We start from the raw sequence: 27,667 nt of genomic DNA on the forward strand, positions 1-27,667 counted from the left end.
TCCCAGAAATTCACTTTCAGTTTGGAACAGCACAAGAAGTATAATTGTGGTATTGCCTCTTGATGAAATCAACTACTGACATTTTAATCCATGTAAAATTCTGTATCTACTTACAGATATTTCTGGAAAGATATCATGTCAAACGAGCAGAGCATTAAATAGGCATATCATTTTCTATAACCCTTCCCTAATGTTAATTTAAGAAAAATCCAATTAATACTCAATGTGGTGAGGACTGCAAGTAGGAGCTTAGGCTAGAGGCTTTATTTTTAGCAACAGCACCTTTTGGAGGTAGATAGAAGTGGTATTGGCTGAACAGAATTCTCTTAACTGTGATTGTGTAGACAATATATATATATATACACACACATATATGTATGTATGTATGTGTATGTGTGTATATATATATATATATATACATATATATATATATATAGACACATATTATGCCGCCACTATAGCTCTTTTTCTGTATCATACTGCAGTGGTGGACACATGCCATTATACATTTGTCAAAACTCTTAGAATGTACACCACCAAGAGTAAATCCTAACGTAAAGTATGGAGTTTGGGTAAGAATGACATGTCAGTGAAGGTTCATGGATTGTAACAAATGCACCCTCGTGATGTGGCATGTGAATTACGGGGAAGGCAGTGTGCATGTGGAGCCGGGGGTATATGAGAACTCTCTGTACTCTGCACTCAATTTGTCTGTGAACTTGAAACTGCTCTTATAAAATTAGGTGTATTAATTTTTTAAAAATCTGAAAGTATGTTATCTTAAACAGTAATCTATACTAACCTATATTTTTCTGTCTAGGAGTGAATAGTATTTAAATGCTTATAAACATTAGGTAGTTTATTTCCTCTGAGAGTGTCGGAATCCTTTGTATGCAGATTCTTTGTCTTACTCATTAAAATCACTTAGCTGGGTTGAGCGGTAAGCAGAGAGTGTCTCATTTCAAGGTATGGAGGAGAACCCGAGCAACTTTTCTCAAAGTTCTGTCTTATGTAGCTTTTTTTCCCTGAACGCTTTTAATTTGCTATTTTTTCTGATTCTGTTCAGCCTGAAGTGGCCCTAGATTCCCCTATCCCACTTACAATTATCCACGGGGAGTATCAACTACCCTGTGACTTGCCCGGGTCCTCTGCAATCCCAGGCAGACTTCCCTCAGCAGCTCTGCACACTCCGGAGAAACTCCCTTTGATGCCCAAACACCACTTTCCAGGTGAACGAAACTCATGTTATTAACACATTAAGTCATGATTGGGCAGGTAAACATGCTGCCTAAAAAATATGGAATAGATTCCAAATTCAGAGTACTTGTTAATTAAATTAGTTGCTCTTGCTCTTTTAGACGATAACCCAGTCATAGACAACCCTTCCTTAGAAAAGTCAAAGAGATGACTTTAGATTATTTTAAAATATAACAACATTCTGGGAGATAGGGTTTGGTAAAATAGTGTCTATCCCTTCTCCCCAATGTATAATATTACACTAACACACACATATATACACACATAGACACACATACACATGCACAAACACACATACATACACATACATATATATCTCAAAGAATAATATATATGCCTACTTGCTATACAGAAAGACTGCTCGAAAAATGATGTAAATGGATGCTATAAATTAGATAAAACTGCTTTTTGTTGCTATAAAGAATTGTCCTTTTAGACAGATAACATCATGTGGACATATTCACGGCCCTAAGAAACTGCACAAAACACAGTGGTGAAATTCCAATTTCATTTATAAAATTAATACTGCCATCTACTCAGAATACTAATGGTTTTAATGAAGATGCAGCATCTTGCAAACAAATAATTAGTTTTGCGCATGAAAGGATAAATAGAATCCTAATTAACAAATTGCTAATTTCTTACAGCTTTTAGGTTTTAACCGTGACAAGTGGCAGATTTTATGTGTAATTTGAAGAATTGGTTTTGTCATTCTGTAGTTTCCCATAGTAATTGTAACTCCAAAGTTTATGTAATACAATGTATGTTTATTTTTGAATTAACGGAGTTGTAAGCATGGGATATGAGGGCTCTTGAATTCTTGTTTTGAACACCATATCCATACCACCTGCAATAGTGCTCTTGTCCCTGTAAAAGTTGGGTTCTTACATTGCACTGTGCAAACTACTCAGGCCATATCTAAAGATTTTTAAAAATAGATTTATTAATTGATTTAGAATTTGAGCTATCTTTTTTACTAATGTGGATCATTTTGTAGTTGGTCTCATTTCTCATCCTATGGTGTCATGAAAATGACCAAAATCTCAAACTCAAAGCATGCCATAGGCCACTGTTTCCCAACAGCAGCACTGTTGTTATTGGGGCTGGTTAACTCTTCCTTTGGAGGCAGTCCTGTGCATTGTAGAATGTATGCAAGCATCCCTGGCCTCTACCCTTTAGATGCCAGTAGCACCCGTCAATCATGATAATCAAAAAAGAGGGGATAGAATTACCCTAAAGTGAAAACCATGCCCGTAGAAGATGTGGCTTGCTTTTTACAGCCATCGTGATGTTATTAAATAGAATGAGCAAAACTATGGCCGAGCAATTAATAAAAACAAAATCGAAACAAAACTTCAAATCCAAAAAGGTACAAAGAAATGAAAATAGCCAATAAATGATAGAACTGCTGAAACTATATGGTTAATGTGGTAGACATTACAGAAATTAATTAAGTCAGCTTCCCACCTTAAAGAATGTTTGAAAAAGTCTCCAGTCACTATTCGAGGAGATACTAGAAGGGGGAGTTCCTGGGAAAATGGCACCAGCGCGAAGTCTCCGAGGCTTTCCTGAAAATACCTATCCACCAAACCCTTTTCTTTTCAACAACCTGAAAGTGTGAAAATTCACCGTTTTAAAAAAGTATAGTTCATGACCTATCTGAAGATTACATTGTACAGGTTTTAAGAAAACACACTAACTTTTGGAACCACTAATATAAATGGATTATTACAAACACAATTTCATTGCCTAAAAAAGAGGTAATGGGGGTATGATAAAATATGGATTTTAAATATTAGATGCTCATTATTTTCCTGTTGTGCCTAAATAGCTTTGTAGCCCAAATTATGTAGAATAGCAAATAGGCAGTATAATATAACTTTTTGCGGAAAGTTATATTAGCCTGAGGAAAAGGCAACATTGTTCTGCTTTTAAAATAAAAATCTATCTTAGATAATTTAATCTTCTTTAATGTTTAGTTTTCATCTTATTTTAACTTTAATACATGTTCGAATTATTTGTTTCAAGTTTAATATCTCAAGTAATATGGAAGGATTTCTTGAAGACAAGATTCATTAGATATATTTAAAATACTAATATTCTGCTCATAACTATTCAGAAGACATTTCAACCAAAAAAAAATCCAGAAACCACTTAATCTAGCATTAATATTAATTTACTTAATGGTTACAAAAATATATCATGCCAGAATTTTTCATCGCAAATATGAAATGTGCAAAAGTTATTAATATAATGTTTCTTACAGAAGGTGAAATAATAGGTTATAGAGCAGTAGAAATTACATAATTTCTTTGATGTAAGCATTATAAGGAACATTAACTGATTACCGAAACAGCTTAAGTGTCTATGGTTTCTTAAGGTTATGCAGTTGTTGAACTAGAATAATTTTTACAAACATCCTAAAATACAGTGAACAATTGTTGTCTTATGGATAATTTAATGCATAAAGTTAATAAACTAGAGCAAATAAAATACTGTAGAAAACCTATATCATCCAATATTATACCATTATATATTAAAGTATAACACTGCAATTTTTTAATGTTTAAACTGTCTGAAATCTTTATTTTATGACAATAAATTCTCCTGAAGCAATTTTAGTGAACATGATATGGTATAGTTTACTATGGCCAGGCAATACTTTCTCTATGATTTAGGAGAAGAGTTCAATAGTGTTTTGCATTTTCAGACCACTTGTCTTGCAGTTTTGTGTGGCAGTTCTTAATATTGTACCATAATAACTGCTCCCCTATGTGATCTAAACTAATTTAAATATTAGCCAAATAAAAGAAACATTTCAGGAGAAAAATATCTTGTACATACACACGTGATGTTCTACAAACTTTTTGTTTATTTGGTGATCACACCACTATTTTCTTTTGCCCATTCCATTGCTTTTCACTTACCTAATATTTAAGGTAGAACTCTGCATTTAGATATATAGAGATAAAAAAATGATGTCTACGTATCACTTTCCATATTAATGACTTTCTCACAGGCTAATTTCGGGCACTGTAAGACTGATTCTTTCCACTACTTTCTGCCTATTGTTCTTTCCAATTAATAATGGAAACAGTCAAATAAATTTGCCATGAGGGGGAAGTACCATAGTTCCAGAATGTAGCGTAGGGTTTGTGTTTAGTGCTTTACAATTTGTAAATGCTTTTGCCTATCTCGTTTGACTCTGAAATAATTGCCTAAAGGAAATATAATTGCACCCTTATTTCCAAGACCAGTTTGTTAGCAAGTGTCAGAACCAGGACTCCTATCTGGGTCTTCTTATTTAAAATCCTCTCCGTGATAAAATCGCTCCTAAATTCTGTCCTATTCTGCCATGCCTACAAGGGAACAAGAGGCCTTGAATTACTCACAACCCACATGGGGAAAAGGAAGAAATGAATTACACTCTGTCTGCCAACCCAGTCGACTTTTCATTAGCATGCTGGTATAGATTTGGAGGTGATTCAGAGAGCAAAATGTTCACCAGCAGCTTGACGTCAGCGTGAAAAAATAACCAGCTTGATCTAGAGCAGCACGGGCACAATCTGCTTACCGAAACTGGACTTGCCTCCTTGGGAGCGTGAAGCAAAATTAGCTATTATCTAAGCTCGCATAGAATGGACTTTTTTCAAATTATTCAAAGTAAAATGACTGGAGAAAATTTGGTTCCCGTTGAACAGGAAGAAATGGAAAACTAGAGGGTGATCTGGTTTATGGAAGCTTTTGTCCGATAATCCTGGAGGATCCGTTGTTTTCACGGACAGAAATTGATTCGGAAATGATCATGAAATCAATGTTACTGCAGAATAATGAGATGGTGAGGTATCTGAAAGTTTTAAGTTCTCACAATATTGCACTGGATTTATTTTATCGTTTATTTAGTGTTATTTAGTAAGTAATATGTGCTAGGCATATGCCGAGTGCTGGGGATAGAGGGATAAATAGGAAGGTTCCTGCCTTCAAAGAGCTCATAGTCCAATACAGGAGAGACGCAGGGAAACAATGACAGTACGACAAACGATCTGCAGCAACGAGCACCAGATGCCACAGAGAACTTATGGGGATCCAGAGAAGGGACTCTAAATTATCAGTGATGTCAGGCAAGGCTTACTTCCGGTGGAAAGAGTCTCTTTGTCTGGGAGAGTCCAAGTTGATGACTGTTGTTCAACCACGCTTAGTAACTCCTTTCATTCTCAAAAGTGTTGTAGGTTGGTTGATACATTCTGTGATCATCTTATTACTAGGAAATATGGAGGGAAATAACAGGGAGTGGGATATAGAAAGGTGTTTCAGTTAGAGGAGGTGGTGGGAAGGAATAAAGGCAGGGATTTTCTGACCATATGTAAATCATTAGGCAAAGATGAAATGCAGAGTGACAGCAGATGTAGACGGGAGTAATGTTAAAAATATTTAACACTTGGCAAGGCACTGGCACTGACCGTTTAGAGTGGACACTGGCCACAGATGAGTGGTACAGCTGTTTCCTAAAGTAAGGAAGTAGGAATTTACCTTAAAAACCTTAGGAAGAATTGAAGGATTTTAAGCAATGGTGGAGTGAAGGGAAGAATAGTTTAACATACTCAGACTGGCTTAGTCAAGGTCATTAAGCAGTAAGGAGAAAGGTGAGAGACTTGCTTTGAGTATCTGCTAGACATGTGCATTGTGCTTGGTACTTCCCCGTGCAGGTCCGGCCCCTGTGACAATGCTGTAACAGGGCCGTGGATGCTCACAGAGGCTGTATTTCCACAGCTATTGAGTGGCAGAGATGGGTCGCAAACCCCACTCCAGATCATTCAGCTCTATGGTCTCTCTAACATACCTTCTGCATCTGCCAAGGACAGCTCTGGTCCACTTAAAGTGGGCTATGGAATACAGTATATACTTGTAGGAAATACCCATTATCATTAAGTAGATATTGTCATTAAAATAATGGAATGAAGCTGGCTGTCCTGGTAATCACTACCTGGGAAATGGTATTAACTCTACAGTCCCTTTGAGATGTCTAAGACTTGCATGTTGATTGATCCTCTTTTTTTCACAAGGGTCTCGTTTCCCTCTAGCAGGTTCTTTTCTCATTAGGTATTTTTCTGCCATCAGACAGACCTGGAATTGAGGCTTTGTGCTATCCCTTCCAAGTGAGTTAATTCTTTAAACCTCAGCCTCCTTGTTGGTAAAAGAACATAAATACTGCTTGCTTCACTTGCTTATTATAAGGATTTAATTGAGTCAATGTATGTGTGTACCTGGTACATAATAAATATTTAATAAATTTTAGTACTGTCACTGCGAACAGGGCCTAGCACATAGTAGGTGCAAAGTGAACATTAGTTGAATGAATGAATGAATGAATGAATACCACATTTTAATCTGGGAATATGTCAATTCCCATTGATTTTTGATGTACCAGCAAGACTATGCTAAGTAAGATGGTTCACCCCTGATAGTACCATGTGGTGATATTTTGTTCTCTCAATTTTTCAACCAGATAGCATCATCTGGTGCCATTTCAGAAAGTAAAGCAGAGAAAACTAATCACCCCTCATTGTGCATTATAAACAAGGCTTTGAGTAGAAGCAGGCATGCTGTTACCGGCAAGACTCTCACAGTTTTGGCTCCGACGTGTTGTTGGCAATATATGCTGCTATGAAAAGGACATTGTCACAAGGGAGGATGGAGTATTTGAGAGAATATTACCCTCCCCTCACATGCACACACACAAAAAGTCAAGTAAGAGTGGGAGAATGATCTGGGGAGAGTCGTTAGAACTACTGTAAACCAGAAGACAATAAAAAGAAACTCTGGAACTGAAACTCTGAAAGTATGTGTAATGACTATGCCTCAAGAAGGGACATCTCATGCGTGAAAACTTAAGCTAAAGCAAGGAAAATTATGCCTTCATTGTCATAAAAGTGTACTTTCCTTCCTTCCATAAGTCAGGAAGGAAAGTCACATGAAATCATGGTTAAATATCAGAGACTAAGCAAAAATAGATATAACTATATAATATTCGAGGATGTTAAAGAAAAGTAAAAAAAAAATCGTGCTTCTTTTGATGTAACAAATGGATTGAGTGACTTTTCAAGTTTCTTAAAATGAAAGACACATGTCAACAGATCTTTGCTTTCTTTCACAATGAACAAACCCAAAATGAATGACTTGAAGGATTTTTTTCCTGCTGTTTAATCCAGTTCTTTAAAATGTCATTATGTTTTCATTTAGAAAACAAACTCTCTGGAACCTAAAAAAAGTGTCAAATATGATCTCAAAAAGGTAATAGAATAGATCTAAACTGAACCTTTTATATTTCTAAACAGTCAAGTTTGTCCTGAATATACCAAAATATATTTCAACACCTGTCTTATCATTAGGAGATTTTAATTACCAAAAGTCTATTCCTGTAACATTCTTGTTATACTTAGTCACAATATTATTTTCTGAGTAATAATAATAAGGAAGTGAGAATTTCCATCTTAATAACACTGTACCTTCCTAACTGTTTTTATTTGGTACTACCACTTTTCATCTTAAAAATTATTCAAGAATTGTTTGTCCTCAAATCTTTTTTAAAAATTTTTTTCTCACTCAATTGTCACCTGACCAGTCTAACAATTCTGTTAATCTTTTTAATACATTAGTCATTCAAGTCTCAACCTTTTCTGTGCTCTGAACTTCTGCTGGTTTCCATTTTTCTCGTTTTGAGGTTCCCAGAACAGAACATGCTGTTCCGGACCAGACATGTGTAGAAAAAGAGTCTCGTCTTTTTCTCTGCATGTCAGATACCAAAAAATATTCACTGTGCTTAAAAGGGAATACTAGCAAGAAAAGAGCCAACCCCCCCAAAAGTAAGGATTTTTATACTTTTCATTCCACATCTATGCAGGATTTAGGTAGCATCGTAAATGAAGTGAGAGCTGATATGATGTGGAAATAAGTGAGTTTAGGGGAGGATTCCAGCAAGTTTGGACGTACTTCTCAAATTGTTCCCTTACTAGATGAATTCAGACAAATTTCTCTAAAACATGACAAGTCCAAAGAATGTTCTGAACCAATTGAAACTACACTGCGTTTCAACTATATAGTATAGTTTTACAGCTTTAAGTTTTGTAGAAACTCAAATTACTTGAGAATTCATTTCTAAAACAAGGCTCCCATGTGAAATTAGAAATCTTTGCTCCTGATTTTCCAATATTGGACACCTTACAGAGGCCTTTTAGTAAAAGCCAAAGGTATGTATCATGCATGTTTTGATTCAGTTAAACATGTTTCCATTAAATTCATCAGAGTGAATTTGGAAGCTTTTATAAGGAAAATGAATTGCTTTGTGTTGGAAGTTTGGGGTTAATGAAAGTTTCTAGAAATTTTTTTTTTCTTGAAACTGGAGTTGTGTTTTCATGATATAGGAAAATCCTAATTCTTCTATTTGTTACTATTTCATGAATTCATTTCTGTCTTTGCACTGGTATTTAAAATAGAATTAATGACTCTTAAAAACAATCTAACGAAAGCAGAACAAAGGTAGGATGAGATGACTGTAGTATTTCGGTTAAAGGCACTGTCACTTTCTGTGTGCCGTTGCATACTGTCTTAGTCCAAGTTCCCCAGAAAGCGGAGCCTGAGGTGAAAGCTCACATCTTAACTCTGGGAAGTGCAAGACCAAGAAAACAAGGGTGAGGGAGAAAGAAAGTGAGACGGGGAGGCGAGGGGAGCAAAGCGGAAGATGTTTTCACGCTGCCTCAGCTTTGCAACCAGTGGCTGGTTGCTGTGCATGCGGGACTTCTCTAAGGAGGCCACAGGGAACATTGTGGCCCAGTCCTCTCCACTGGGCCATTTTCCTCAGCACTCTAAGGAAGTGTCATCCAGCCCTTCAGCACTGACTCTCAGAAAGGCATCTTGATGTAAGTTGGTGCCAGGGTTGGGGGTACCTGGGACTCTAGCTGCGGTGGCAGAAGAAGGAGTATGTCTGGGGCTTCAGGACCATAGGAATCATGGTATTCATTTCCGGAAGCAAAGGCCAGTGGCTAAGGCCTGAGGGCCAGGCAGGCTGAGCAGACCTGGAGGACATGGGGTTGGGTCTGTCTCAGACCAGCTACTGAACTCCTTTGTATCTCAGTTTTTTCATCCGTAAAATGGGAGTGATAACAGTCCCTGTATCACAAGATTGTTACAAAATTAAATGCCTTAATATATTTCATGCAATTAGAATGTGCCAACAAAGGTTCAAAATGGTTTGAACTATGATAGCATCATTATCTTAAGTGTGGAGCCTGTAAAGTGACTATCTAAAATAATACAGTGTTCATTTGAGTTAATAAGTTTAGCGTGTCTGTTTAAAAAGCAGTCAAACAAACAAACTGAATTGGAGCCATACCCTTAGCAGCAAAGGGAAAATGCTATTATGATTCTCTTTGATTTCTGCCACTGAATCTGGGTGTAGGACAGCCTTTACGAATATAGAGTCGAGATATATACATGGCATTATTATTGAAAATTTCAGATCTCAGAGTTAACCAAGGAACCATGATATACAGTTCTTCCCAAACAAATATATCCCTAGGACAAGAATGAGAATATAAATTCAGTTCTAAACAGAATCCAGATTCTAAGTCACGTGTCTGATCTAGTTGTGGGTAGTACAGTATTCTCTCTCTCCGCCTCCAGTGGCCAAGTCTTCAAGCAGCCATGCTGTGTGCAGATCATATTTCCTCTCCATGCCATTCAGATCTGCGGCAAAGTGCTTACCACTCAAGTTCAAGTGACAGGGGCCCGACCTGCAGGAGTTTCTCTTTCCTAGTCCAGCTCTGTGTGCTCCCAGGTTGGGACCTAAGTCCATTCAAAGCATTAATAGAGTACTACTCTGCCTTCTGTTTTGGGGTGTTGATAGCCGGCGCGTGGCTTTCCCTGCAGTGAGTGTGAGTTTTCCGGCCCGCTGCGCTCAGCACCAGTTTCATTCAGCCTGGTTGGCATGGAGGCAGACTGCCTTAGACTGTCTTGCATCAACACGTTCAGCCTTGAAGCTAGAAGATAAAAAAGAATTTCCTCTCCGGTGTTTCCTGACCTTTTCCCTTGAGAATAGGAGGATTCATACTACATGTAGGAGTGTACTTTCACTCAATTTTTGTTGGATACATCGATGTGAACAGCCATGATAGCTGTGCTCACGTGTACATTATCACATTATGCCTAGAGCTTTCAAAAGCCTTGCTCCACATGAAACAGCATAAGTTTTTAACTTCATTGCCCAAACTTAGGTTATTTCTGCCATACAAAAAAAGAAAAAAATAAAAGATGGCTTGTAGTCATATTTTGGATATTTTGGATATTTTATTTTGAGGATATTACCTTCTCTTACAATCATTTATTATAATGCATCTTCTACGAAATGTCAAATTAACTCCCCGTTATAAACATTTCTATCTTTAGCTCAAAGTATCAAATATTCCTTCAGAAAACACCCAGAAATGTAAGGTTTCCCTTTTATAGGCAGCACAATGCGGTACTGTTTCATGAATTTCATGAGGTTTCCCACCCCGCCCTTCCCCAGCAGCAGTTTTCTGGTTTTCTTCTAATGGTTTCCCTAAAAAGATCCCATTTCCTGTACCAGTGCTAATGATTGATTTACACTTCACATTCTCTCTTTGATTTTTCTTGTTTTAGTCTTTTCAGTAGCCTAATATTGCCCATTTTTGCTCATCATTCACCATGTTCAGACAGTGTTGGATGTCTGCTTTCAGTTTTTAAATAGAAGAAATAATAACTACCTAGTTTGAAAAGCTCTTTGGGATTATGGGTTTGGTTAATATCCTCTAAAAACAATTTCAAAAAACTGTAGTAGAAGATTATAAATGACTTTTTATGTGATTGCATCCCCTCGTGCTTTGAAATAAAAACACAATAAAGAGTATGAAAGCACTTGGTCAGAAAGGCTAATCCTGAGCTGATGCCATTTACATTTAGATTTAAATAAGTCAGCCTATTTAGTCTTCCAAATGTTGCTTCAGGTTTTAAATTGAGACTACATGGAAATTAAAAGTGCTAGTATGCTTAGGTATATTTTGAAAAATTATAATGCCTAAATTCAGTTGACTTCTAAGAGGAATAACTATGATAAACATAAAGAAACAGCAATTTTTAATAAAATAATGTATTGCAACCATTATTAATAAGGACCATCTAATACAACTCTTCTAGAAATCCGGAACTTGATTCTACTCCCAGATAGACCACATGGCCAATAAAAAGTCTTTTTCTTCAATCATAACATAAGGGATTCAGATATGATGCCTTCAAGGACCTTTCCAGACCTAAGTTCTAGGTCTCTATTGCACTATAATTCTACTTTCACATGACAACTGGATATATATGCCCATGACACAGGATGCGTTCTAAGAATGTTGTATCAGCACAAAGTCTGTTGAGATCCCTGGAACCAGGTCCTGGATGGTGTGATTGAGTGGAGCTGTGAAAAGCGCAGTGATTACTTTAGCCTGACAAGCTCTGTGTGGGGAGGGGGTAGAGGTTCACTGGGATCTTGGCTTATTTTTCTCCCTGGGTCGAAGAGTTTGTACAACCACAAGGGGATTGGCTAGGCCAGTCTGATACATATTCGTAATTCTGTTTGGCAATTCAAAACTCTTCAGAAAGAGGGCATGTGCTCATTTATATCCAAGTTTCTTGATTCTTGGCCAATCAGTATGTTTTTTAACTAAATAAAAATCTTGAGGAAGAAGTAGGTCCAACATTCAAATAATGGTGTCCTGGCTATTTCTGTACATTTCGTCTTTCTTTCCAAGGCTTTTGCTCCTGTAACGACCAGTTTAAATCCATAGTAAGACTTTGTGTTGACTCTTTCAGGAGGCTTCAAACCATTCTCTAAAAGCTGAATCTTCTTCCTCTTCTAAGTCACTGCTCTCTTTAGGAAGGTAATCTATTTAATCAAGCAAATACTACTTAATTTTCATTTATTAGATATTTCTTGAGGACTATGTATGTGCTGGCCCTAAACTATAGGTAACTAACATGTGCATTGTGTCTTTTGGTTGCTAACAACCCATCAGAGTTAGTCCTCTAACAATAAACCCTGCCTGGAACCAGAGCACAGCCTACGGGAGCCCAGGGGCTAGAGACAACCAAGCCCTGACTAGTCATAGTGTAAGGAGAATTTCAACAATTAGAAGGGAAGGGAGACATTCTGAACAAAGACGTGTGATGCCCAAGCAAAATCATCATGGCTTCTGATTCCCTAGAAAGCAAGCAATAGCAGAAATACGCATCATCTTTTCACGTGTTTCTACATCGTATGTCTTCCAGAAATAAGCCTTTGGAAGAGTCATGAATATCTTGATAGTAATAGAGGAAGCCACCTCTATTAGTTAGAGAGCTCACCAGAGAAACAGAACCAACAGGATGTATACATACACAGAAAGAGCTTTATTATAAAGAATTGTCTTACACAATTATGGAGGCCAAGAAATCCCAAAATCTGTACTTGGGAAATTGGAGACTTGGGAGAGCCTATGGTATAGTTCTAGTATAAAAGCTGGCTGGCTTGAGACTCCAAAAGAACTGATTTTCAGGTCAGGTATGAGGAAAAGACTAATATCTCAGATCAACGGTCAAGCTGGAGGTGTTTTCACTTACTCTTAGGAAGATCATCCTTTTGTTTTATTTGGGCCTTCAATTGATTGTGCAAGGCCCACCTTTTAGTAGAGAAGGTAATCTGCTTTACTCAGTCTACCAATTCAAATGTTAACTTTACCCAAAAATGCCCTCACAGACACACCCCAGATGATATTTGACCAATATCTGGTCACCCTGTGGCCCAATCAAGTTGACAAGATTAATTGCCACATCACCTCTCAGTCTTTTAAGGCTTAATTATAAAGCATCCAGGGACATTCTGCCAACCTGATTATGAAACTGACAGCTCACCAAGACTCGTGTTCTTTTTGGAAAATCTCACAATACTCTAGACATTTGGACAATATATCAATACCATTGAGATGTGGTTAAACTCTGATAATTTATTGACATTATTTTCAAAATTGATAGCTAACTCATCACTATGATTCAGACTACATTTTTATGTTCTAGCGGTTAAGTGTGTATGCTAAAAAGCCAGGCTGCTTGGCTTTGAATCCTAGCCCTGCCCCTCAAGAGCCGTGTAACCTTGCGCATATAACTTAAATTCTTTGTGCCTTTTTATCTTTATTTGTAAAATGTAGGCAGTAATAATACCTAACTCTTGGTTGTTGTGAAGTTTAAATCCGTTCACACACATTGGTTAATGTAACAGTACAGGTACGTAGGTGATAAGGACATAGAATGCACTCAATGAAAATTCCCATTGCCACATACCTTTTATTATAAAATGCTGTTTCAGCCTTGGCTCAATATTACTTGAGCATTGGTATTTTTTTGAGGAAAGAATTCGTTAAGAGCAGTAACATCGAATATACTCAATTAGCTTATACTTTGGATAGACTAAAACCAAAACTCCAAAGTCTTAGTTGGCTTCAGAATGACACCAAATTTAGAAAATGAGTGAGAGAAGATGAAATAGAAAGTAACACATTTATAGAATATGCATAGACAGTAGAGTGTTTGATTCACTTCACTACTTCTGTTCAATTTAGTTTGTTATAGTCAGAGAAACTGTCCATGTTTTAAATGGTTCTTTGGCATCTTAACATTCAAAACATTTGCAAACAAACCAACAGTGGGCGGGGTGAAGAAATGCTAAACGATGCTCTTGGTCAGGTTTTGGGTTGTAGGAAGTATCAGGAGGATTAACTGGGACTAAGTTTGTCTTTGGGTGGAAGGCTGACTGATGGAAAGGCAACTTTGGGTAAGTCACTTGGACTTAGGGCTCTTGAGCCAGATGACAAAACAACCAAACTGTCCAGCGAGTCTTTTCTAAGTGTGTTGTTTCCGATTCGTTCTAATAACCGCATCTTTCAATAAGTGATTTCATATCTGTTTAAGTAAGTTGGTCTGTATAACATGAAATATATTTGCAGGGTGATGTGTGAGGAAATCCTTTGGTTCATTGAACTTAACCTGGTGAGTGCTTCAGTCTCGTTACTGAGGTCTCTACTCACTCAGCTTACGTTTATGTGAATTTCAGGGCACCCACTCCTGCTTACTTCAGTTCAGAGGCTTTGGTGTGTACAACTCTTATGTTAGCAGCTCATAAGTGATGGAATGCAATTTCTCTAACACAATTTTTTTCTCTTTTGATAGCATATGAAGTATATCCATATTACTGTGTACTTACACTTCCATCAATAACACGATTCCATCTTGAAAAGTAATTTTTCAGATTTTCGAGTTTCCTTGTCTGAAATTAGTCTGGCAGTGAACGTGTATGTTCAGACTCAGCTCTTTGAAGCTGGCAGTATTAGTTCATTTGATTATTTCCTTAGGAAACTTCTTCCTCTAACTAAAAAAATAATGCTTTGCCCAGTTATCAAATGACTAAAGAGAGCTGAGCATTAAGTCTGAATGGAGTGATTACTGCTTTCAGAAACTCAGATAACAGAAAGTGTGCTGTTATTGTTATTGTTGTTTGAACTATCTCATTGTTCTGCGTTTTGCACTGACTGGTGGCTTTCCTCCTTCCATTTTGTTCCTAACTTGTAAATTTGTTATTAATTGCTATGTATTCGTAATCCTTACATTAATTCTATGTCTTTGAAAAACTTCAGAGAGGAAAATTTGATCATCGAGTCTGTATATTTTTGTTATTCATTGTTTTTATCATTCTTAGCCATGGTTGTAGTGGCACATGGCCTTTTCAAATGTTATTATGAAGTTAAAAATTTTAACCATAAGGGTATTGTGATGAAGCCAGTTTTAATCTATTATCATAAATTGCACTTTCTCATTTTTGAGCGCTAAACTCAGAATGCATTGAGCTTTGCCTTAGTCTATTTTCCGTTATCTTTTTTTTTTTTTAGAAATTGTGCCATTCATTTAATACTTTATTACAACCCAACTGCAATATGTATACATGATATGCAAAATGAGCCATTTTGTTTTAAAACAGATTGCAGATGAAAGGAAACCATTCATTTCTTTCTTACTTGCTGTAATTACTAGAGCACTAATTACTCCAAATCAGTGACATCCAGGGTCAGGAAGGATGACAACAGAAACATCAAAGATGTGGCTCACTTGCTATGACAGATTTTCCGTATTCCCAACCACGGTATTTTTTATGGCTACTGTTTTCCAGTTTGATGGTGGGGGAAAAAAAAAAAACCTGCACACAGTCAAGATCACTGAATGTTTACTATTATTTCGTTCGCAGTTTGACGGTGAAAACATGTATATGAGCATGACAGAACCCAGCCAGGACTATGTGCCAGCCAGCCAGGTGGGTTAATTAATCTTCTCTGCCTTGTTTCAAATTGTAATTAAACAAATTCAAAGAGTTGCATTGCAAATGAGTAGCACTATCAGTAACTGCCGCAATCAGAAATAATCATAATTTATAAACAAAGCATTTAAGCCTTGTTTCCAGTTAATGAGATAGAGCTGATAAAACACCGGAGTTGGCGTTTGTTGAAAGATGCTACCTTGTTTCCCCTCCAGAACAGCAAGCAGCTGTTTTGCCAGCATGATCTTTCCTAAACAGTTGTTTTACCTTTAGGAAATAAAGTCTTTACAGGTGCAGGTTATTTGTGCTTCTGACTATAGACAAGTTAATCATTATAAGCTACACGTGTCACAAATAGCTTTAATTATCAACTGTTGGGGCAGTTTTAAATAAAATGTTGTATTTGTAACTAAAATCGCTATATGGCTGCTTTTAGAATCTACTGGGTTGGTAGCGTACAAGCCAAAATGCATGATATGATTGAAACCTTTCAAGGGCACGTTTGTATCCATTTCACTGGAAATGGTTGACAAGGTATTTAATCATGAGAAGTGACAACAGAATTCCAATGAAAATGTAAACGGTTACATTTATAAAAGTAAATGCTTGCTGTTTATTTTCAGATACTTGAGACCAGGCCCTTTAATTAAGCCAGGGCATTTAAAGAAAAATTATAACTGCCCTAGGCTGCGAGTATAATATAATATATAAGAACGTTGTAAGTAAAAACAAATAAATGAATCAATGAAAGTGATGGCGAGTCCACATTTTGTGGACTTGAACATATTTTTGTCTGGAAGAGTATAAAATCATAGTAGGTTGGGGCTTCATGTAACTATCTATGGTGGAAATTCTAACGATACTGTAATTTTCGATGCCTACATATCTGCTCAAATAGATTTGATAACTGGGAGGGGTGAGGGCACGGAGGTTAGAAAACGTCTATTATTTTTCATGGTGGTTGTCAGTGAATTAAATGTAATGTATATGTTAGAGGTGTACTTTCTGGGGCTTTGAAATTCCTCTAAGAACAAAATGTCTTTTGCTTAACTCAAAACAGAGACAGGCCTGCCTCTCCATGAACTTTGCATTATGATCACTGCCTTCTCTGGCAGACATTCTAGAAACCACACTATATTGTTCAGACGAGAAGGTCATCGTTAAGTTCAAAGATCCGGACTACATTTCCTTCCATTCAATTGAGTTGATCACACTCAGAATACCTTCAGAAGGCCAAGCTTTGCATTTAGAATTCTTACTGAACTCAATTCATTCAGCTAAGTAGCCTCCGAGATCCATAGGTGGTTCTGAATAGGACTGTTTGATTAAAAAATGAAAAATGTTACTATTAATTTTCTTCTAACCATCAATCCCAAAACTGTACTGACAAGTTTAGTATTACTATTAGATTAGAGCAACCCGGTACCATCTCTTTGGTGCCTTTAGGGTTTTGAAGTGTAAGGGCTAATTGAATTTGTTTGAAACAGTAGAAACACAAACTCAATAAATGATTGCTGTTATAAAGCAGCTGCTCCCTTTCAGAGAATCATTATGTCCGTCTTAAAGACTTTTGGATAACGGGTTAGAAATTCAAAGCATTATACATCATAACAGCTTGGCTTCTTAGATTTTTAAATTCAAGTGCAATGGATAATATTAAGCTCAGGCTAAAATTAAATAAAACAAACATTATTTTTCTTAATATTTCGGTCAGGAGTTAACTAAAAATATTTTAAGTACCAGCGATAATTTATGAAGAAGTAGAGATCCAAATACTTTGTCCTTGTAAAGGTATGTCAGGTTTGTGTGCCAGAATCGAGCTACTTTAATAAAGTAGCATATATTCAAATATTTTTAGAATGCGCTTTTAAGAAAAAATTACACTAATGTACGATAATACATACTCTGGAGGGAAATAAACCACAAATTACATAAGTTGAATGGCCTTGGCTAATTTTTACACTTAACATTCCTTTTGTTTACTACAATATAGTGTGTTCAAGAATTTATTACCTGGTATTCTTTTAGGGAATTTTAATCAATTTACCCCTTTCGGCAACCATAAATAAGATTTTAGTTATCCTGCAGGAAAAAAAAAAAAAGTTTTGTTCCTTTTCCTACGTAACATCAAACATCTGCATAGTTTAGTAATCCAAGACAACTTGCCTCATAACATCACTCAACAATTATAATTTCTGTTCGATTTTCAAATCAGTACATGCTTTGGGACTTATAGACTAAGTTGCTAAGTAGGAACATATGGTGCACTACTGCTCCTGTGATGTTGCTGCAAGCAAATAGCATAATTCTAAACTTGAAATGATTTTTATAGAAAGCCAGTGCTGGAGTGGCTCCAGAATTGGAAGTACACTGTAAAAATTAATGATATTCTTTTAGACAGTCCCGAAGGGCTCTTTGGCACTATCTACTTCATGCATTCTATACCTCTTAAGTGGATGTATATGAATCCTTAAAATTTTTTGCATATAATTTTGTAATTGATAGGCAGCTTTTAAATTGAATATACCACCCCATAATAAGCCTGACAACTATGTAATAAAAACCCATGACATTTCCACTTCTCTCTGGCTCGTTCTTGGAATACTGGCTATTTTCCTCTATAATAACGAAAGCATGCTGGTCACTCAAGTACTTTAATTTAAACACCATTTAAAATTTTTCTTACTCGATGGAATTTGAACCAGGCAATGCAAGATTTCTTTGTGTGTTTCCAGACCCTGACTAAGGGGATCCATGTTGCTTGGTACCTCATGAAATTGCAGGTTCCCTCCTGTATAGTTTGTGGGAAAGTGTGAGTGGGCTAATGAAAGAAACACTAGACTGAAGAGTAGCCAACGGTCCATCATCATTCTTACCTTATCACGTTTGATTGACCAATGTGCCAGAGAATATGGCAATAAGGCAGAGAAAATTGAACTTCCAACCCAAGCTCAAATACTTTTTCAGTATCTCCCAGGCCCACTCAGATTCGTATGCTATGAGATCCTTCTCTTTCCCTAAAAAACTCAAGCCCCTCTCTACAAGCCATAATTCCTAATTTGTGACTACACTCAAGATATAAATGTTCCTTCGAATTACATACATCAAAGGAAACAGGAGTCTGGTTTTCTTAATCAGAACTTTCAGTGGCACCAGGGTTATTTATTTTTAGTTTTGAATATGTGCCAGTGCTTGTTCTCATTCTTCCTTCTGCCACGGCAGTTTCCAGAATATTGTTTTCCATGGCTACCTGTACGTTCCAAGCTTTCCACCCACACCGGCAACATTTTTTACCAGTTCTCTGACACGTGTGCTTCCCTTGGGGTGCTGTGTGAAAACGGTTGAGAAGAACTGGTCTTTTTAATACAATAATCATTCGATAGGGAAAATCAAAATTTTTCTGGTGACAGGTCATGGAGAAGATTTGGTTACGTGATTGAACAATATTTTCAATAAATTGCTTCCTCCTTGACCTTGGCTTTTACTCCACTAAACCATTTCTTTCTGTTTGGTTTCCATCCCTACCCAAGTACTCCCTTCATTCCTCTCCCCCTCCCTTCCTCCATTCATCTTACTTTCCTTCCTTCCTCCTTCTTTCCAGAAACAGTTATCCTTTAAGCATGAACTAATTTTTGTTGTTTATCTTGAACATTATAGTGAACTCTAAATATTAAATGTCCTGACCTGAGATCCTATTTTAGATTATTTTCAGGTTTTGGTCAGGTTTCTCTCTCTCTGCTTCTCTTCTCTTCCCCTACTGAAATTGTCTCGTACCTGGGCCCTCAACTATCAAGATTTAAAAAAAAAAAATGATAAAATAGAGGAATATTATTTTTTTCTAGACTCTTACAACTAAGCATTTGACATACGTTTTGAATATAAAAACCGAAGAGCATCTGTATACCTAGGACAGCTCTCTCATGTGAGTTTCAGGTTTGATTTTTAACTTTGCTGAACACCTGTGTCCCTGAAAGCAGCTCAGACTCCACATATAAGTTCAACAAGTTGAAATTCATCACCTCCAACCTATACCCTCACCCCCTAAACTTCTCTTTTTTCTATATTTCCTATAATCATTAAAGTCGATATTGCCTACCCAGTCACCCAAGACTTGGAGTCTCTCGTACACTCAGCCTAAATTAATCCCACATAGTGTCGATTCTACTTTCTTTGTATAACTTTTGAATCTGTCTCATCTTTTCCTTCTACATAATTACCGCCTGAGTTGTGAGCCTCATTAACTTGTCTCCTTATCTCACATCCACCTTTTCATTTCTCCTGTCTCTATTCTTTCTTCACTACTTACTACCTCCATGCCTCTCTAGCGTGTGCAAGTCTGAGATATCAGAGCGCATATTTGCCCCTCTGAGGCATGTAGCATACTAGACTTGGTATGGATTTCTTGTCTTTCCCACCTGATAGTGAGTTTTTAAAGGCAGGATTTGCTCTTGTTTTTCTCGGAGTCTCCCGAGCCTAGAATAATGTCTGACACTTCAGAGATACGCAACATTTTTTTTTATTGAAAGATGAGTAAATGAATTAAAATATTTTGAGTACATTTTTTAATCACACTAATTCTTGAGTCTTCTTGCAATGATTTGCAGCCCTGCATTACAGATGTTTAACAGATCTGGCCTTTCCCATTCCACTCTAGTAACATCTCTCCGTCTGGTGTCAACAGCTCAATACATTAGCGAAAAACACCGGCATTCCCACCTCATCGGAAAATCATTTCAAGTACAGGATTCAAAGAATTAATGTGATAATAGACTAGATAATAATCGGTAGTTATAATGACACTGGAGTGCTGTTTGTCACCAGCCATGCAGTGGCACTGGAACCAAGAGGACTTTCCAAGTCCCGTTTACATAATATTTTCTTACATCTATTGGAATTACAATGTTTTTAGGCTTTCAAACATTTTAATAACTATATCTGTATTTTAAATTACATGGTCTTCTAATGAGAAAGTTCTCTAGGTTGAAATGTAAATAAAGTATATTTTTAAGAACGTTGTTAAAAAAATTTTTTTGGACTATGGACCATAAAATTTCCATGATCATGACATAAATTTGAACTATATATAAATTAGATCAATTACTTTCAGATTGGTTCCTTCTGGCAGAAATTTCAGGGGTAAAGTCAACTTGACTTTTTGACTATTGACTCAATAAAAGCTGCCATGCTCTGAGTAATCTAGTTAGTCCAACAAAGTCTGGCGTCTTAACAAGCTCAAACTAGTTACTCAAACCAGTCTTCAGTGTAACATTCAAATGATTACTCTGCGCAGTCCCAGAGGTATTCATTACAGACAAAATTGCTCTTGTTGCCTTGCATACAAGCTGAGTTTTCAATGGGAAATGAAAGGATGCCTGGAAAAATAGGCCACCTAATTAAGTTAAACTACTCTAGCATTTGGCTTGACATCTTCATTACTCAAAATTAAAAAGATGCTTCACTTGAGCACACAAGTTACTATTGTTTATGTTGTTTTCTTCCTAAATTGGCTTCTTACATGGAAGTCTGTTTTTCAGAATTATATCTTGAAATAGCTCACATATTTCTTACGGTTTATAAAAATGTCTTAATAGCTGTATGGTTACTGAATATGGGTACCATACAAATATATATCTTAGCACTCTCGATAGTCAAACACGTATCAGTCTTTCTGCACATTTTCTTGATTATTTACATTATCGGCATGGTTGAACTTTAGATGTTTACCCATTCAGTCTTTATTATTTAGTATTTTTTTTTAGTTGGGTATTGACTATTAGCTATAAATGATCATTTACATGAGAAATATGAATTCCTCAAAAAAAAATTAAGTAGACCATGAAATTTAAACTGAAATTCATTTGTCCAGTAGAAGTGTTTTATATCAACCTCTCTAACAGAGCTATTTCGGGAACATTTTAAAACATAAACACATGGAGAGCACACCATCTACTGATTGCCAGTTCCTACTCATTGACACTAATGAGGCTGCTGACAGGTTAAATGTTGTGTATCATATACATTTCCAAGCTGTGGGATTTGTGAATATAAGACTCATTTTTTATTTCAGAAAAACGAATGTTTGTTGCTGAGTATGCTTGAAAATTTTATTATAATTGTCTAATAGTATGTTTTTCAAACATCGGGGAAATGAATTTCAGTGATAAAAATTATGAAGATATCTGAATGGAAAATAGCATGGTGGTAAAAACAGATTCTCAAAACATCAAGCTCCATTTGGAGGGTCGTTAGCTCAGAGGGCAGCTTTAGACATTGCAAAGAGCTGTCATGGATCTAGCCACAGCCCACCAGTTACGCAGTTACACGTGACACGTTTTGAAAATGGCTTGCTCGAAATTATATTTTGAAGATTTTTTACTTTAGCACATGAACAAGTATGAAAAACTAAATGATCCTTCCTGTTAAATCTTGCCATGTATAACATACTAGATTTTTTTCTGACACTTATTATAATAAACCTGTCACTAACAAAAGTCTACAAAATAAATACGATATTTCAGTTCAGAGTAGTAATATGTTGAATGATGTCACCTGTTTCTGAAAGTTTCGTGTCCAAGACACTTACAGATTGTACTAAACAAACCCTATAATTTTAGTATGCCAATATATCAAGTAAAAGTGATTTGACCCATTTTTAGTATAAGAACACTGAGTCTTGGAAATGCTGAGGTTGTTTTCCGCCCACCCATATCTCTTCTAAGACCTCCTTCTTCACATCCTCACCCATCACCTCAAACACCTTTAAAAAACTGTCAAGTTTCCCTTTGCAGTTGAAGTTCCTTGCTTTGGGAACAGATTTAGCTAGACTTCCCAGAAACACAGAGGGTTTCAGTTTAATCTTCATCTATATCCATACATTTTTTTTTCTCCTGTTTTTTTTTCTGATCTATGCAGTTTGGATATAAAATTTATAACTATAATTCTAATAGTTTGAAAGTAATTGGTGGCTGTCTTGGAAAATGTTCTCCATACATTCTTTGCTCTTTATAAATTATGAAAATTGATATTTTTGCTAGCAGCGTCTAACAAGGAACTTCTGAGTTCCAGCGTCACATTATACAAATGGAATAGCTTGGTATGAAACTCTCAAGGGCTCTCACAGTCACAATTAGAAACCAGTAATGAAGCTTTTGTGTGTGTGACTGGGCCTCCCAGCACTGCAGGAGAAGGCCCTCCCTCAAGAATCACTAAGCCTACTGTGTGTTGTTATTTTCTGAACTCACGAAGTGGACAGGCCTTGAACGAATGGGGCTTGGGGACAGGCAATAAGATTGAGGGAACGGGGCAGGGCCAGCAGCCTTGCATAGAATTCACCTTTAGGGGTACCCTGGACTCATCTGTACTGAGTACAATGCCATTTCTTTCTTATGCTCTGACTTCAGTTAAACTTATTCCTTGTCGACATGATGGTAAGTTTCAGTAGGAAGCTTCTGCTCGACTGGAAGTTTAGATCAGCACTCCCCTACTAACATGTAGTGAATGAATTAGAGCCATAATAATAATAAGAGCTGTCATTTGGCAGCTACTTGTGTCTGGTAAGGAACTAAGCAAAGACTTTGCATACATTATCTCACTTAATTCTTACAGTAATTCAGCAAGGGCGAGAGAGGTAGAGTGATTGGCCAAACATCAAAAACTGCGAATAGAGCTAGGATTCTGTCTTGGGAAGGCCTGATGCCCAAATCAGACTCTGCCCTTTGTCAGCCAGGCTTCATTTTATTTTAGGACTTTAAAGTCAAAAGTTGACGTACTAACAACCTCAGCCCTTGTTAGTATTGAGATGACCTCAGTGCGTTGCATGTGGGGAAATACTCTGAAGACATTAGGTTGAACCAAATGAAATTGCAGATATTTAAGCATCTTTTACCTACAAAAGCAGTGATTTTATTTCTGTTCACACACACACAAAAGCTGTACCAGGTGAGGTGTTCCTTTGCAGTCCTTGGCTTCTGTTCAGAACGATGATTCTTTTTTTTTTCCAGCCTTTGCCGTCACTGCCGTCCCGTTTCCTCCGTATTCTCACTTCTTTTCTTGTCTGGGTCCGGGACTCTTTTCCCACCCCTTGGCACTCTTCCTTTTCTCCTCCAGAAGGAAAACAAATACGGGAGGTCTTTTTATAGAAGGTTGCCCACCCTTCCCACCACTCTCCCCCGGGGATCCCACCGCTGGATAAATGAAGGAGGATGGGTTTTATCTTCATCGAAGTGAGGAAATTGTCTCCAATTGTTCAACGTTTTTTTTTCCTTCCATGTCCCCATCTTTGGCTCCTCTTCAGTGTAAGCTTTCTTTGTAGCAAAGACTTTAGGGAGTGAGATGATCTTCAAATATCTAGGGATCCACTTGAGATTGTTTCCTAGTAAGTGATTTCCTGGGGTGGGGGCGGGGAGGGGGGACAGGAAGAATTGTATGTCAGAGTATGATGTGTAGAAACAGGAGCCTCTCTTTCCTTTTTCTGGCCCCCTTGATTGAGGGAGGAGCCAAACCAAGAGCCCAGGCCATCTGCTTATCTCTGTAAAGAATGTGAGTTTACGTACCCAACATTTACTGATTTCTACACAGCAGGCAAAAATGAAAAGAATGGCCATGTGTACTTGTAGCATGTGTTTTTAAGTTTACGTATAAAATATATACCTATGAAAATAGGCCGACACTGAATGTTCAGCTCCGCACCGGCTGTCTGCATATAATATAGCAAATAGGACCCGATCATAAGCGAAAATCAACTTAACTCAGATTTTTTAAAAAATTTATTAAGGCTCAAAGGCCTTACATATTTTTAAATTTTATATTAAAACCTAATGCATTGCATTCCATTATTAAATGTAAAAAAAAAAAAAATCTTTGGACTAATGCTATGGGTTTCCCCTCTGCCCAACTAGTTCTCTAAATACAAGCAAATCATTTAACCTCTTTGGACCTCACTTTTCTCATCTGTAAAGTGGGGAGATTGTTTCTGAGGTATTCTCTGGAGCAAATAGTCTGTGATTCCATTTGAGCATAAATATAGAATTCTAGAACATTATCTTAAAGAAAAATATACATAAGGCTGTTTATAACAGTGTGTTTCGTAACAGAGAAAAATCAGAAACACCCTAAATATTTGATAGTAGAGGACAAATAGAATAAATTATAGAATGTGCACATGATTATGTAATGTGCAGCCACTTAGACAATTATGTAGATGCTGTTTATTGGCATGGAAAATTATTCACGATCCATTTTAAGTGACCAGATTACATTATATGATAGAATAACAGTAACGATGTAGCTAACATTTATTGATTCTATTATGAGCCAGTATATTATTCAAATTATTTACATTCCCTCATTTAATCCTGATATACCCTTAATGAATTGCATACTATTAACTTTCCTATTTTACAGATTTGGGAACTGAGGCTTCAAGGAATTAAATAACTACATTTACTAAAAGATGAGTTGAGATTTGAATGTAGCATTTCTAGCTCCAAAATCAGAACTCTAGACTCTCACTTTTGTTATTAAAAACAAAAACGGAAGCCCAAAACAAAATAGCAAATACAGATTACAAAACCCTTGAAAGATACACATTTTAATAGTGTGGTGGAGGGGTTTTGTTTGTTTGTTTTTGTTTTTCCCGCATGGTTGGATTAAAAGAGTTTTTTTTCATATCTTTCTTTTTCTGGTTAACATGAATTATTTATAAAATGAAGCAAAAAATGTAGAAGTAAATCCCAGAATATATGAATTCAATGAAAGAAATGAAAACACCTAGAAAACTAAAAAATAATATAAACTGCATTTGTACACAAAAATTGTATACTGAACAATTACATTTAAATGTTTTAATAAACCCTCTTAAACACTGAATATGGAATGCTGACCCTTACCCGAACAACATCTATAGGCCCCCACTAGAGTTTCAGAAGTAGCCCCTGCACTTCAATCTACTATCCTGAATTATCTGCGTGTGGGTTGTGGGTTATGGAAGGGAAGGAGTAGATTATTTGTTTTTCAGAAGCTTATTTGTTTGTTTGTTTGTTTTTAGCCAAAGAGATGGTCCTCATGACAACTGCACACAACACTTGGTTTTAAGTTGTCCCTTAAAAATACAGCTCAGAGATTCACATAGGTCTGCAAACAGTCTGAGAGGAAACAAACCTCTTCCCCATTTCAGTATCTTTAATTATGGCAGAAGAAATGCAAGGACTTTTCTGAAGCCCCTGGAGAGGTGGCCCTGGCACCAACATGATTCACAGAGACTGTTGGACTACCCTGCCCCATCCACCCCTGATGTGAGAGTGTTTGGCTCATAGCCCCAGTACCCCTGAATACTTAAAGCTGCAGCCTATTAGCCCTACCTCACAGGTCCAAGCTCACCCAGTCTTGGCCCTAGGAAGAGCCAGTGTCAGATATGCTCTGGGGTGGCTTCGGGGTGACCCTCTTGTTAGGTCTCATTCAGGCCTAGCTCACTGGTTTTTCGATTATAGAAAACCATACCCAATAAAAACAAGACCCAGTAGATGCTTGCATTGAGCCCAGTACCCTAAAGTATGTTTTGATTGGTAGGACCAATCTTGCCCTTGAAGTTTTTTTTATAGATTGAAGACCTGACCTTGCTGTTGAACCTCCTTGATGCATTACCTAGATGTGCTCGTTTGTCAATTTTCTAGTCCTCCCTTGATCACTTATTGCATCATGGTAGAAGTGTCTGATCTTCAGGTCCTATATCAGAGTAAATCTGCTTATAACGATCCCTTCTTCATCCCAGCTTCAAATAATTTCTCTTTCATTTACACTCTGATATTACTAAGCCTGACACTTTAAACATGTACTTTTTTGGGAGTCTAAATATTTATATCTCTCCTGATTCACTTCCTTTATAATCCTTTGTATCTCAAATCACACTTACACATAGTAGGTATACAACAAATGCCACTGGTAAATGAGGTACTCATTGTCTTTACTCAACACAGGCTACAAAAATTAATGAGCACAAATAAAATAAATGTATTTTCTATCAAAAATTACATTTTGATAACTGTTGCCTAAAAAATTAGTACATTGTATGTTTTTAAATGAAGATGATTTATTGCTATTGTCTAACATGTGAAAAAAGACAAAAAAATTGTTTGCAGGATCATTGGCTTGAGCACTTCAATGGCACTGTTGGACAGTTCTTACTGAGTGTTAAGATGATTTATGTAACAGACTGAAGCTTTCCACAGTAATACATTACAGTCTCAAGCTATCAACCCTTGTTCATGCAGAGACAAAAGAATCTGAGAAATATCTACTTCTGAAGGTCTTCTTGAAAGAAATAAGAGATAATGTTGATGCTGTTTAAACTCTTTTGAGAGAAATCACCATTATATACAATATCTTAACTTCTGAAGACATATAGAGGAAGTTTATTATTTTTCTAATGAACTCGGTTTACTTTGACTTCTGTTCAGTTATTTAAATCATGCAACAAGAATTTTCAATAATAGAAGATGAAATATGTTTAAACATTGGTATTTTTCTATGAAGCAACTTTTAGGAATTATGTTACAGATTAAAAATTAAGGCATTCTGTATACGTTTGATGGCAGTTCTATTTATTTATCTTTCGAATAAAGAGCTATATGAGGAACATATTTTACAATGTTATAACCATAGCCATATTTTTAGTGTATGCATGATTGCATGAAGCCATCACATAATTTAGAGATATGTACAAGATGATATTTTTTTGAATTCTTCTGAGTTATGGGACTTCTTGTCACCAAAGATTGAGTGTTCTGCATAATGATTGCAATATGTGGACAGCGACCCACAGATGGAGAAACTAGATTTCAAAAAGAGAAGAAAAGGCAAAGACCATATTTCCCATTGTTTGTTCCTGGTCAGCATATATTAACACTCTATCTAGACAGTATGAAAACATGAATTCTCTGTAGTCAAAAAAAAAAAAAATCAGCCTAATTAACATACCATTTCCAGATGTAACAGTGTAGAATAAGAATAAAAAAT

At 36.6% G+C, this 27,667-nt stretch overlaps 1 protein-coding gene across 6 annotated transcripts in view; it reads left to right on the top strand.

Annotated features, from left to right (window-relative positions):
• The window catches only part of TOX (thymocyte selection associated high mobility group box), a 279,705-nt gene that overhangs the window by 127,728 nt on the left and 124,310 nt on the right, over positions 1–27,667 (top strand). For 3 of the 6 annotated variants that reach the window (XM_016120466.2, XM_016120471.2, XM_016120472.2), the window contains exon 2: positions 15,587–15,652. In XM_016120466.2, the coding sequence (XP_015975952.1) occupies positions 15,587–15,652 (66 nt within the window). Of the gene's footprint in view, positions 1–439; positions 9,174–12,484; positions 14,123–15,586; positions 15,653–27,667 lie in introns of those variants that run through there. The other 3 variants (XM_016120470.2, XM_016120467.2, XM_016120468.2) reach the window with 3 other exon arrangements.

This window comes from Rousettus aegyptiacus, unplaced genomic scaffold (assembly GCF_014176215.1).
Source record: "Rousettus aegyptiacus isolate mRouAeg1 unplaced genomic scaffold, mRouAeg1.p scaffold_m13_p_15, whole genome shotgun sequence".
Lineage (NCBI taxonomy): Eukaryota > Metazoa > Chordata > Mammalia > Chiroptera > Pteropodidae > Rousettus > Rousettus aegyptiacus.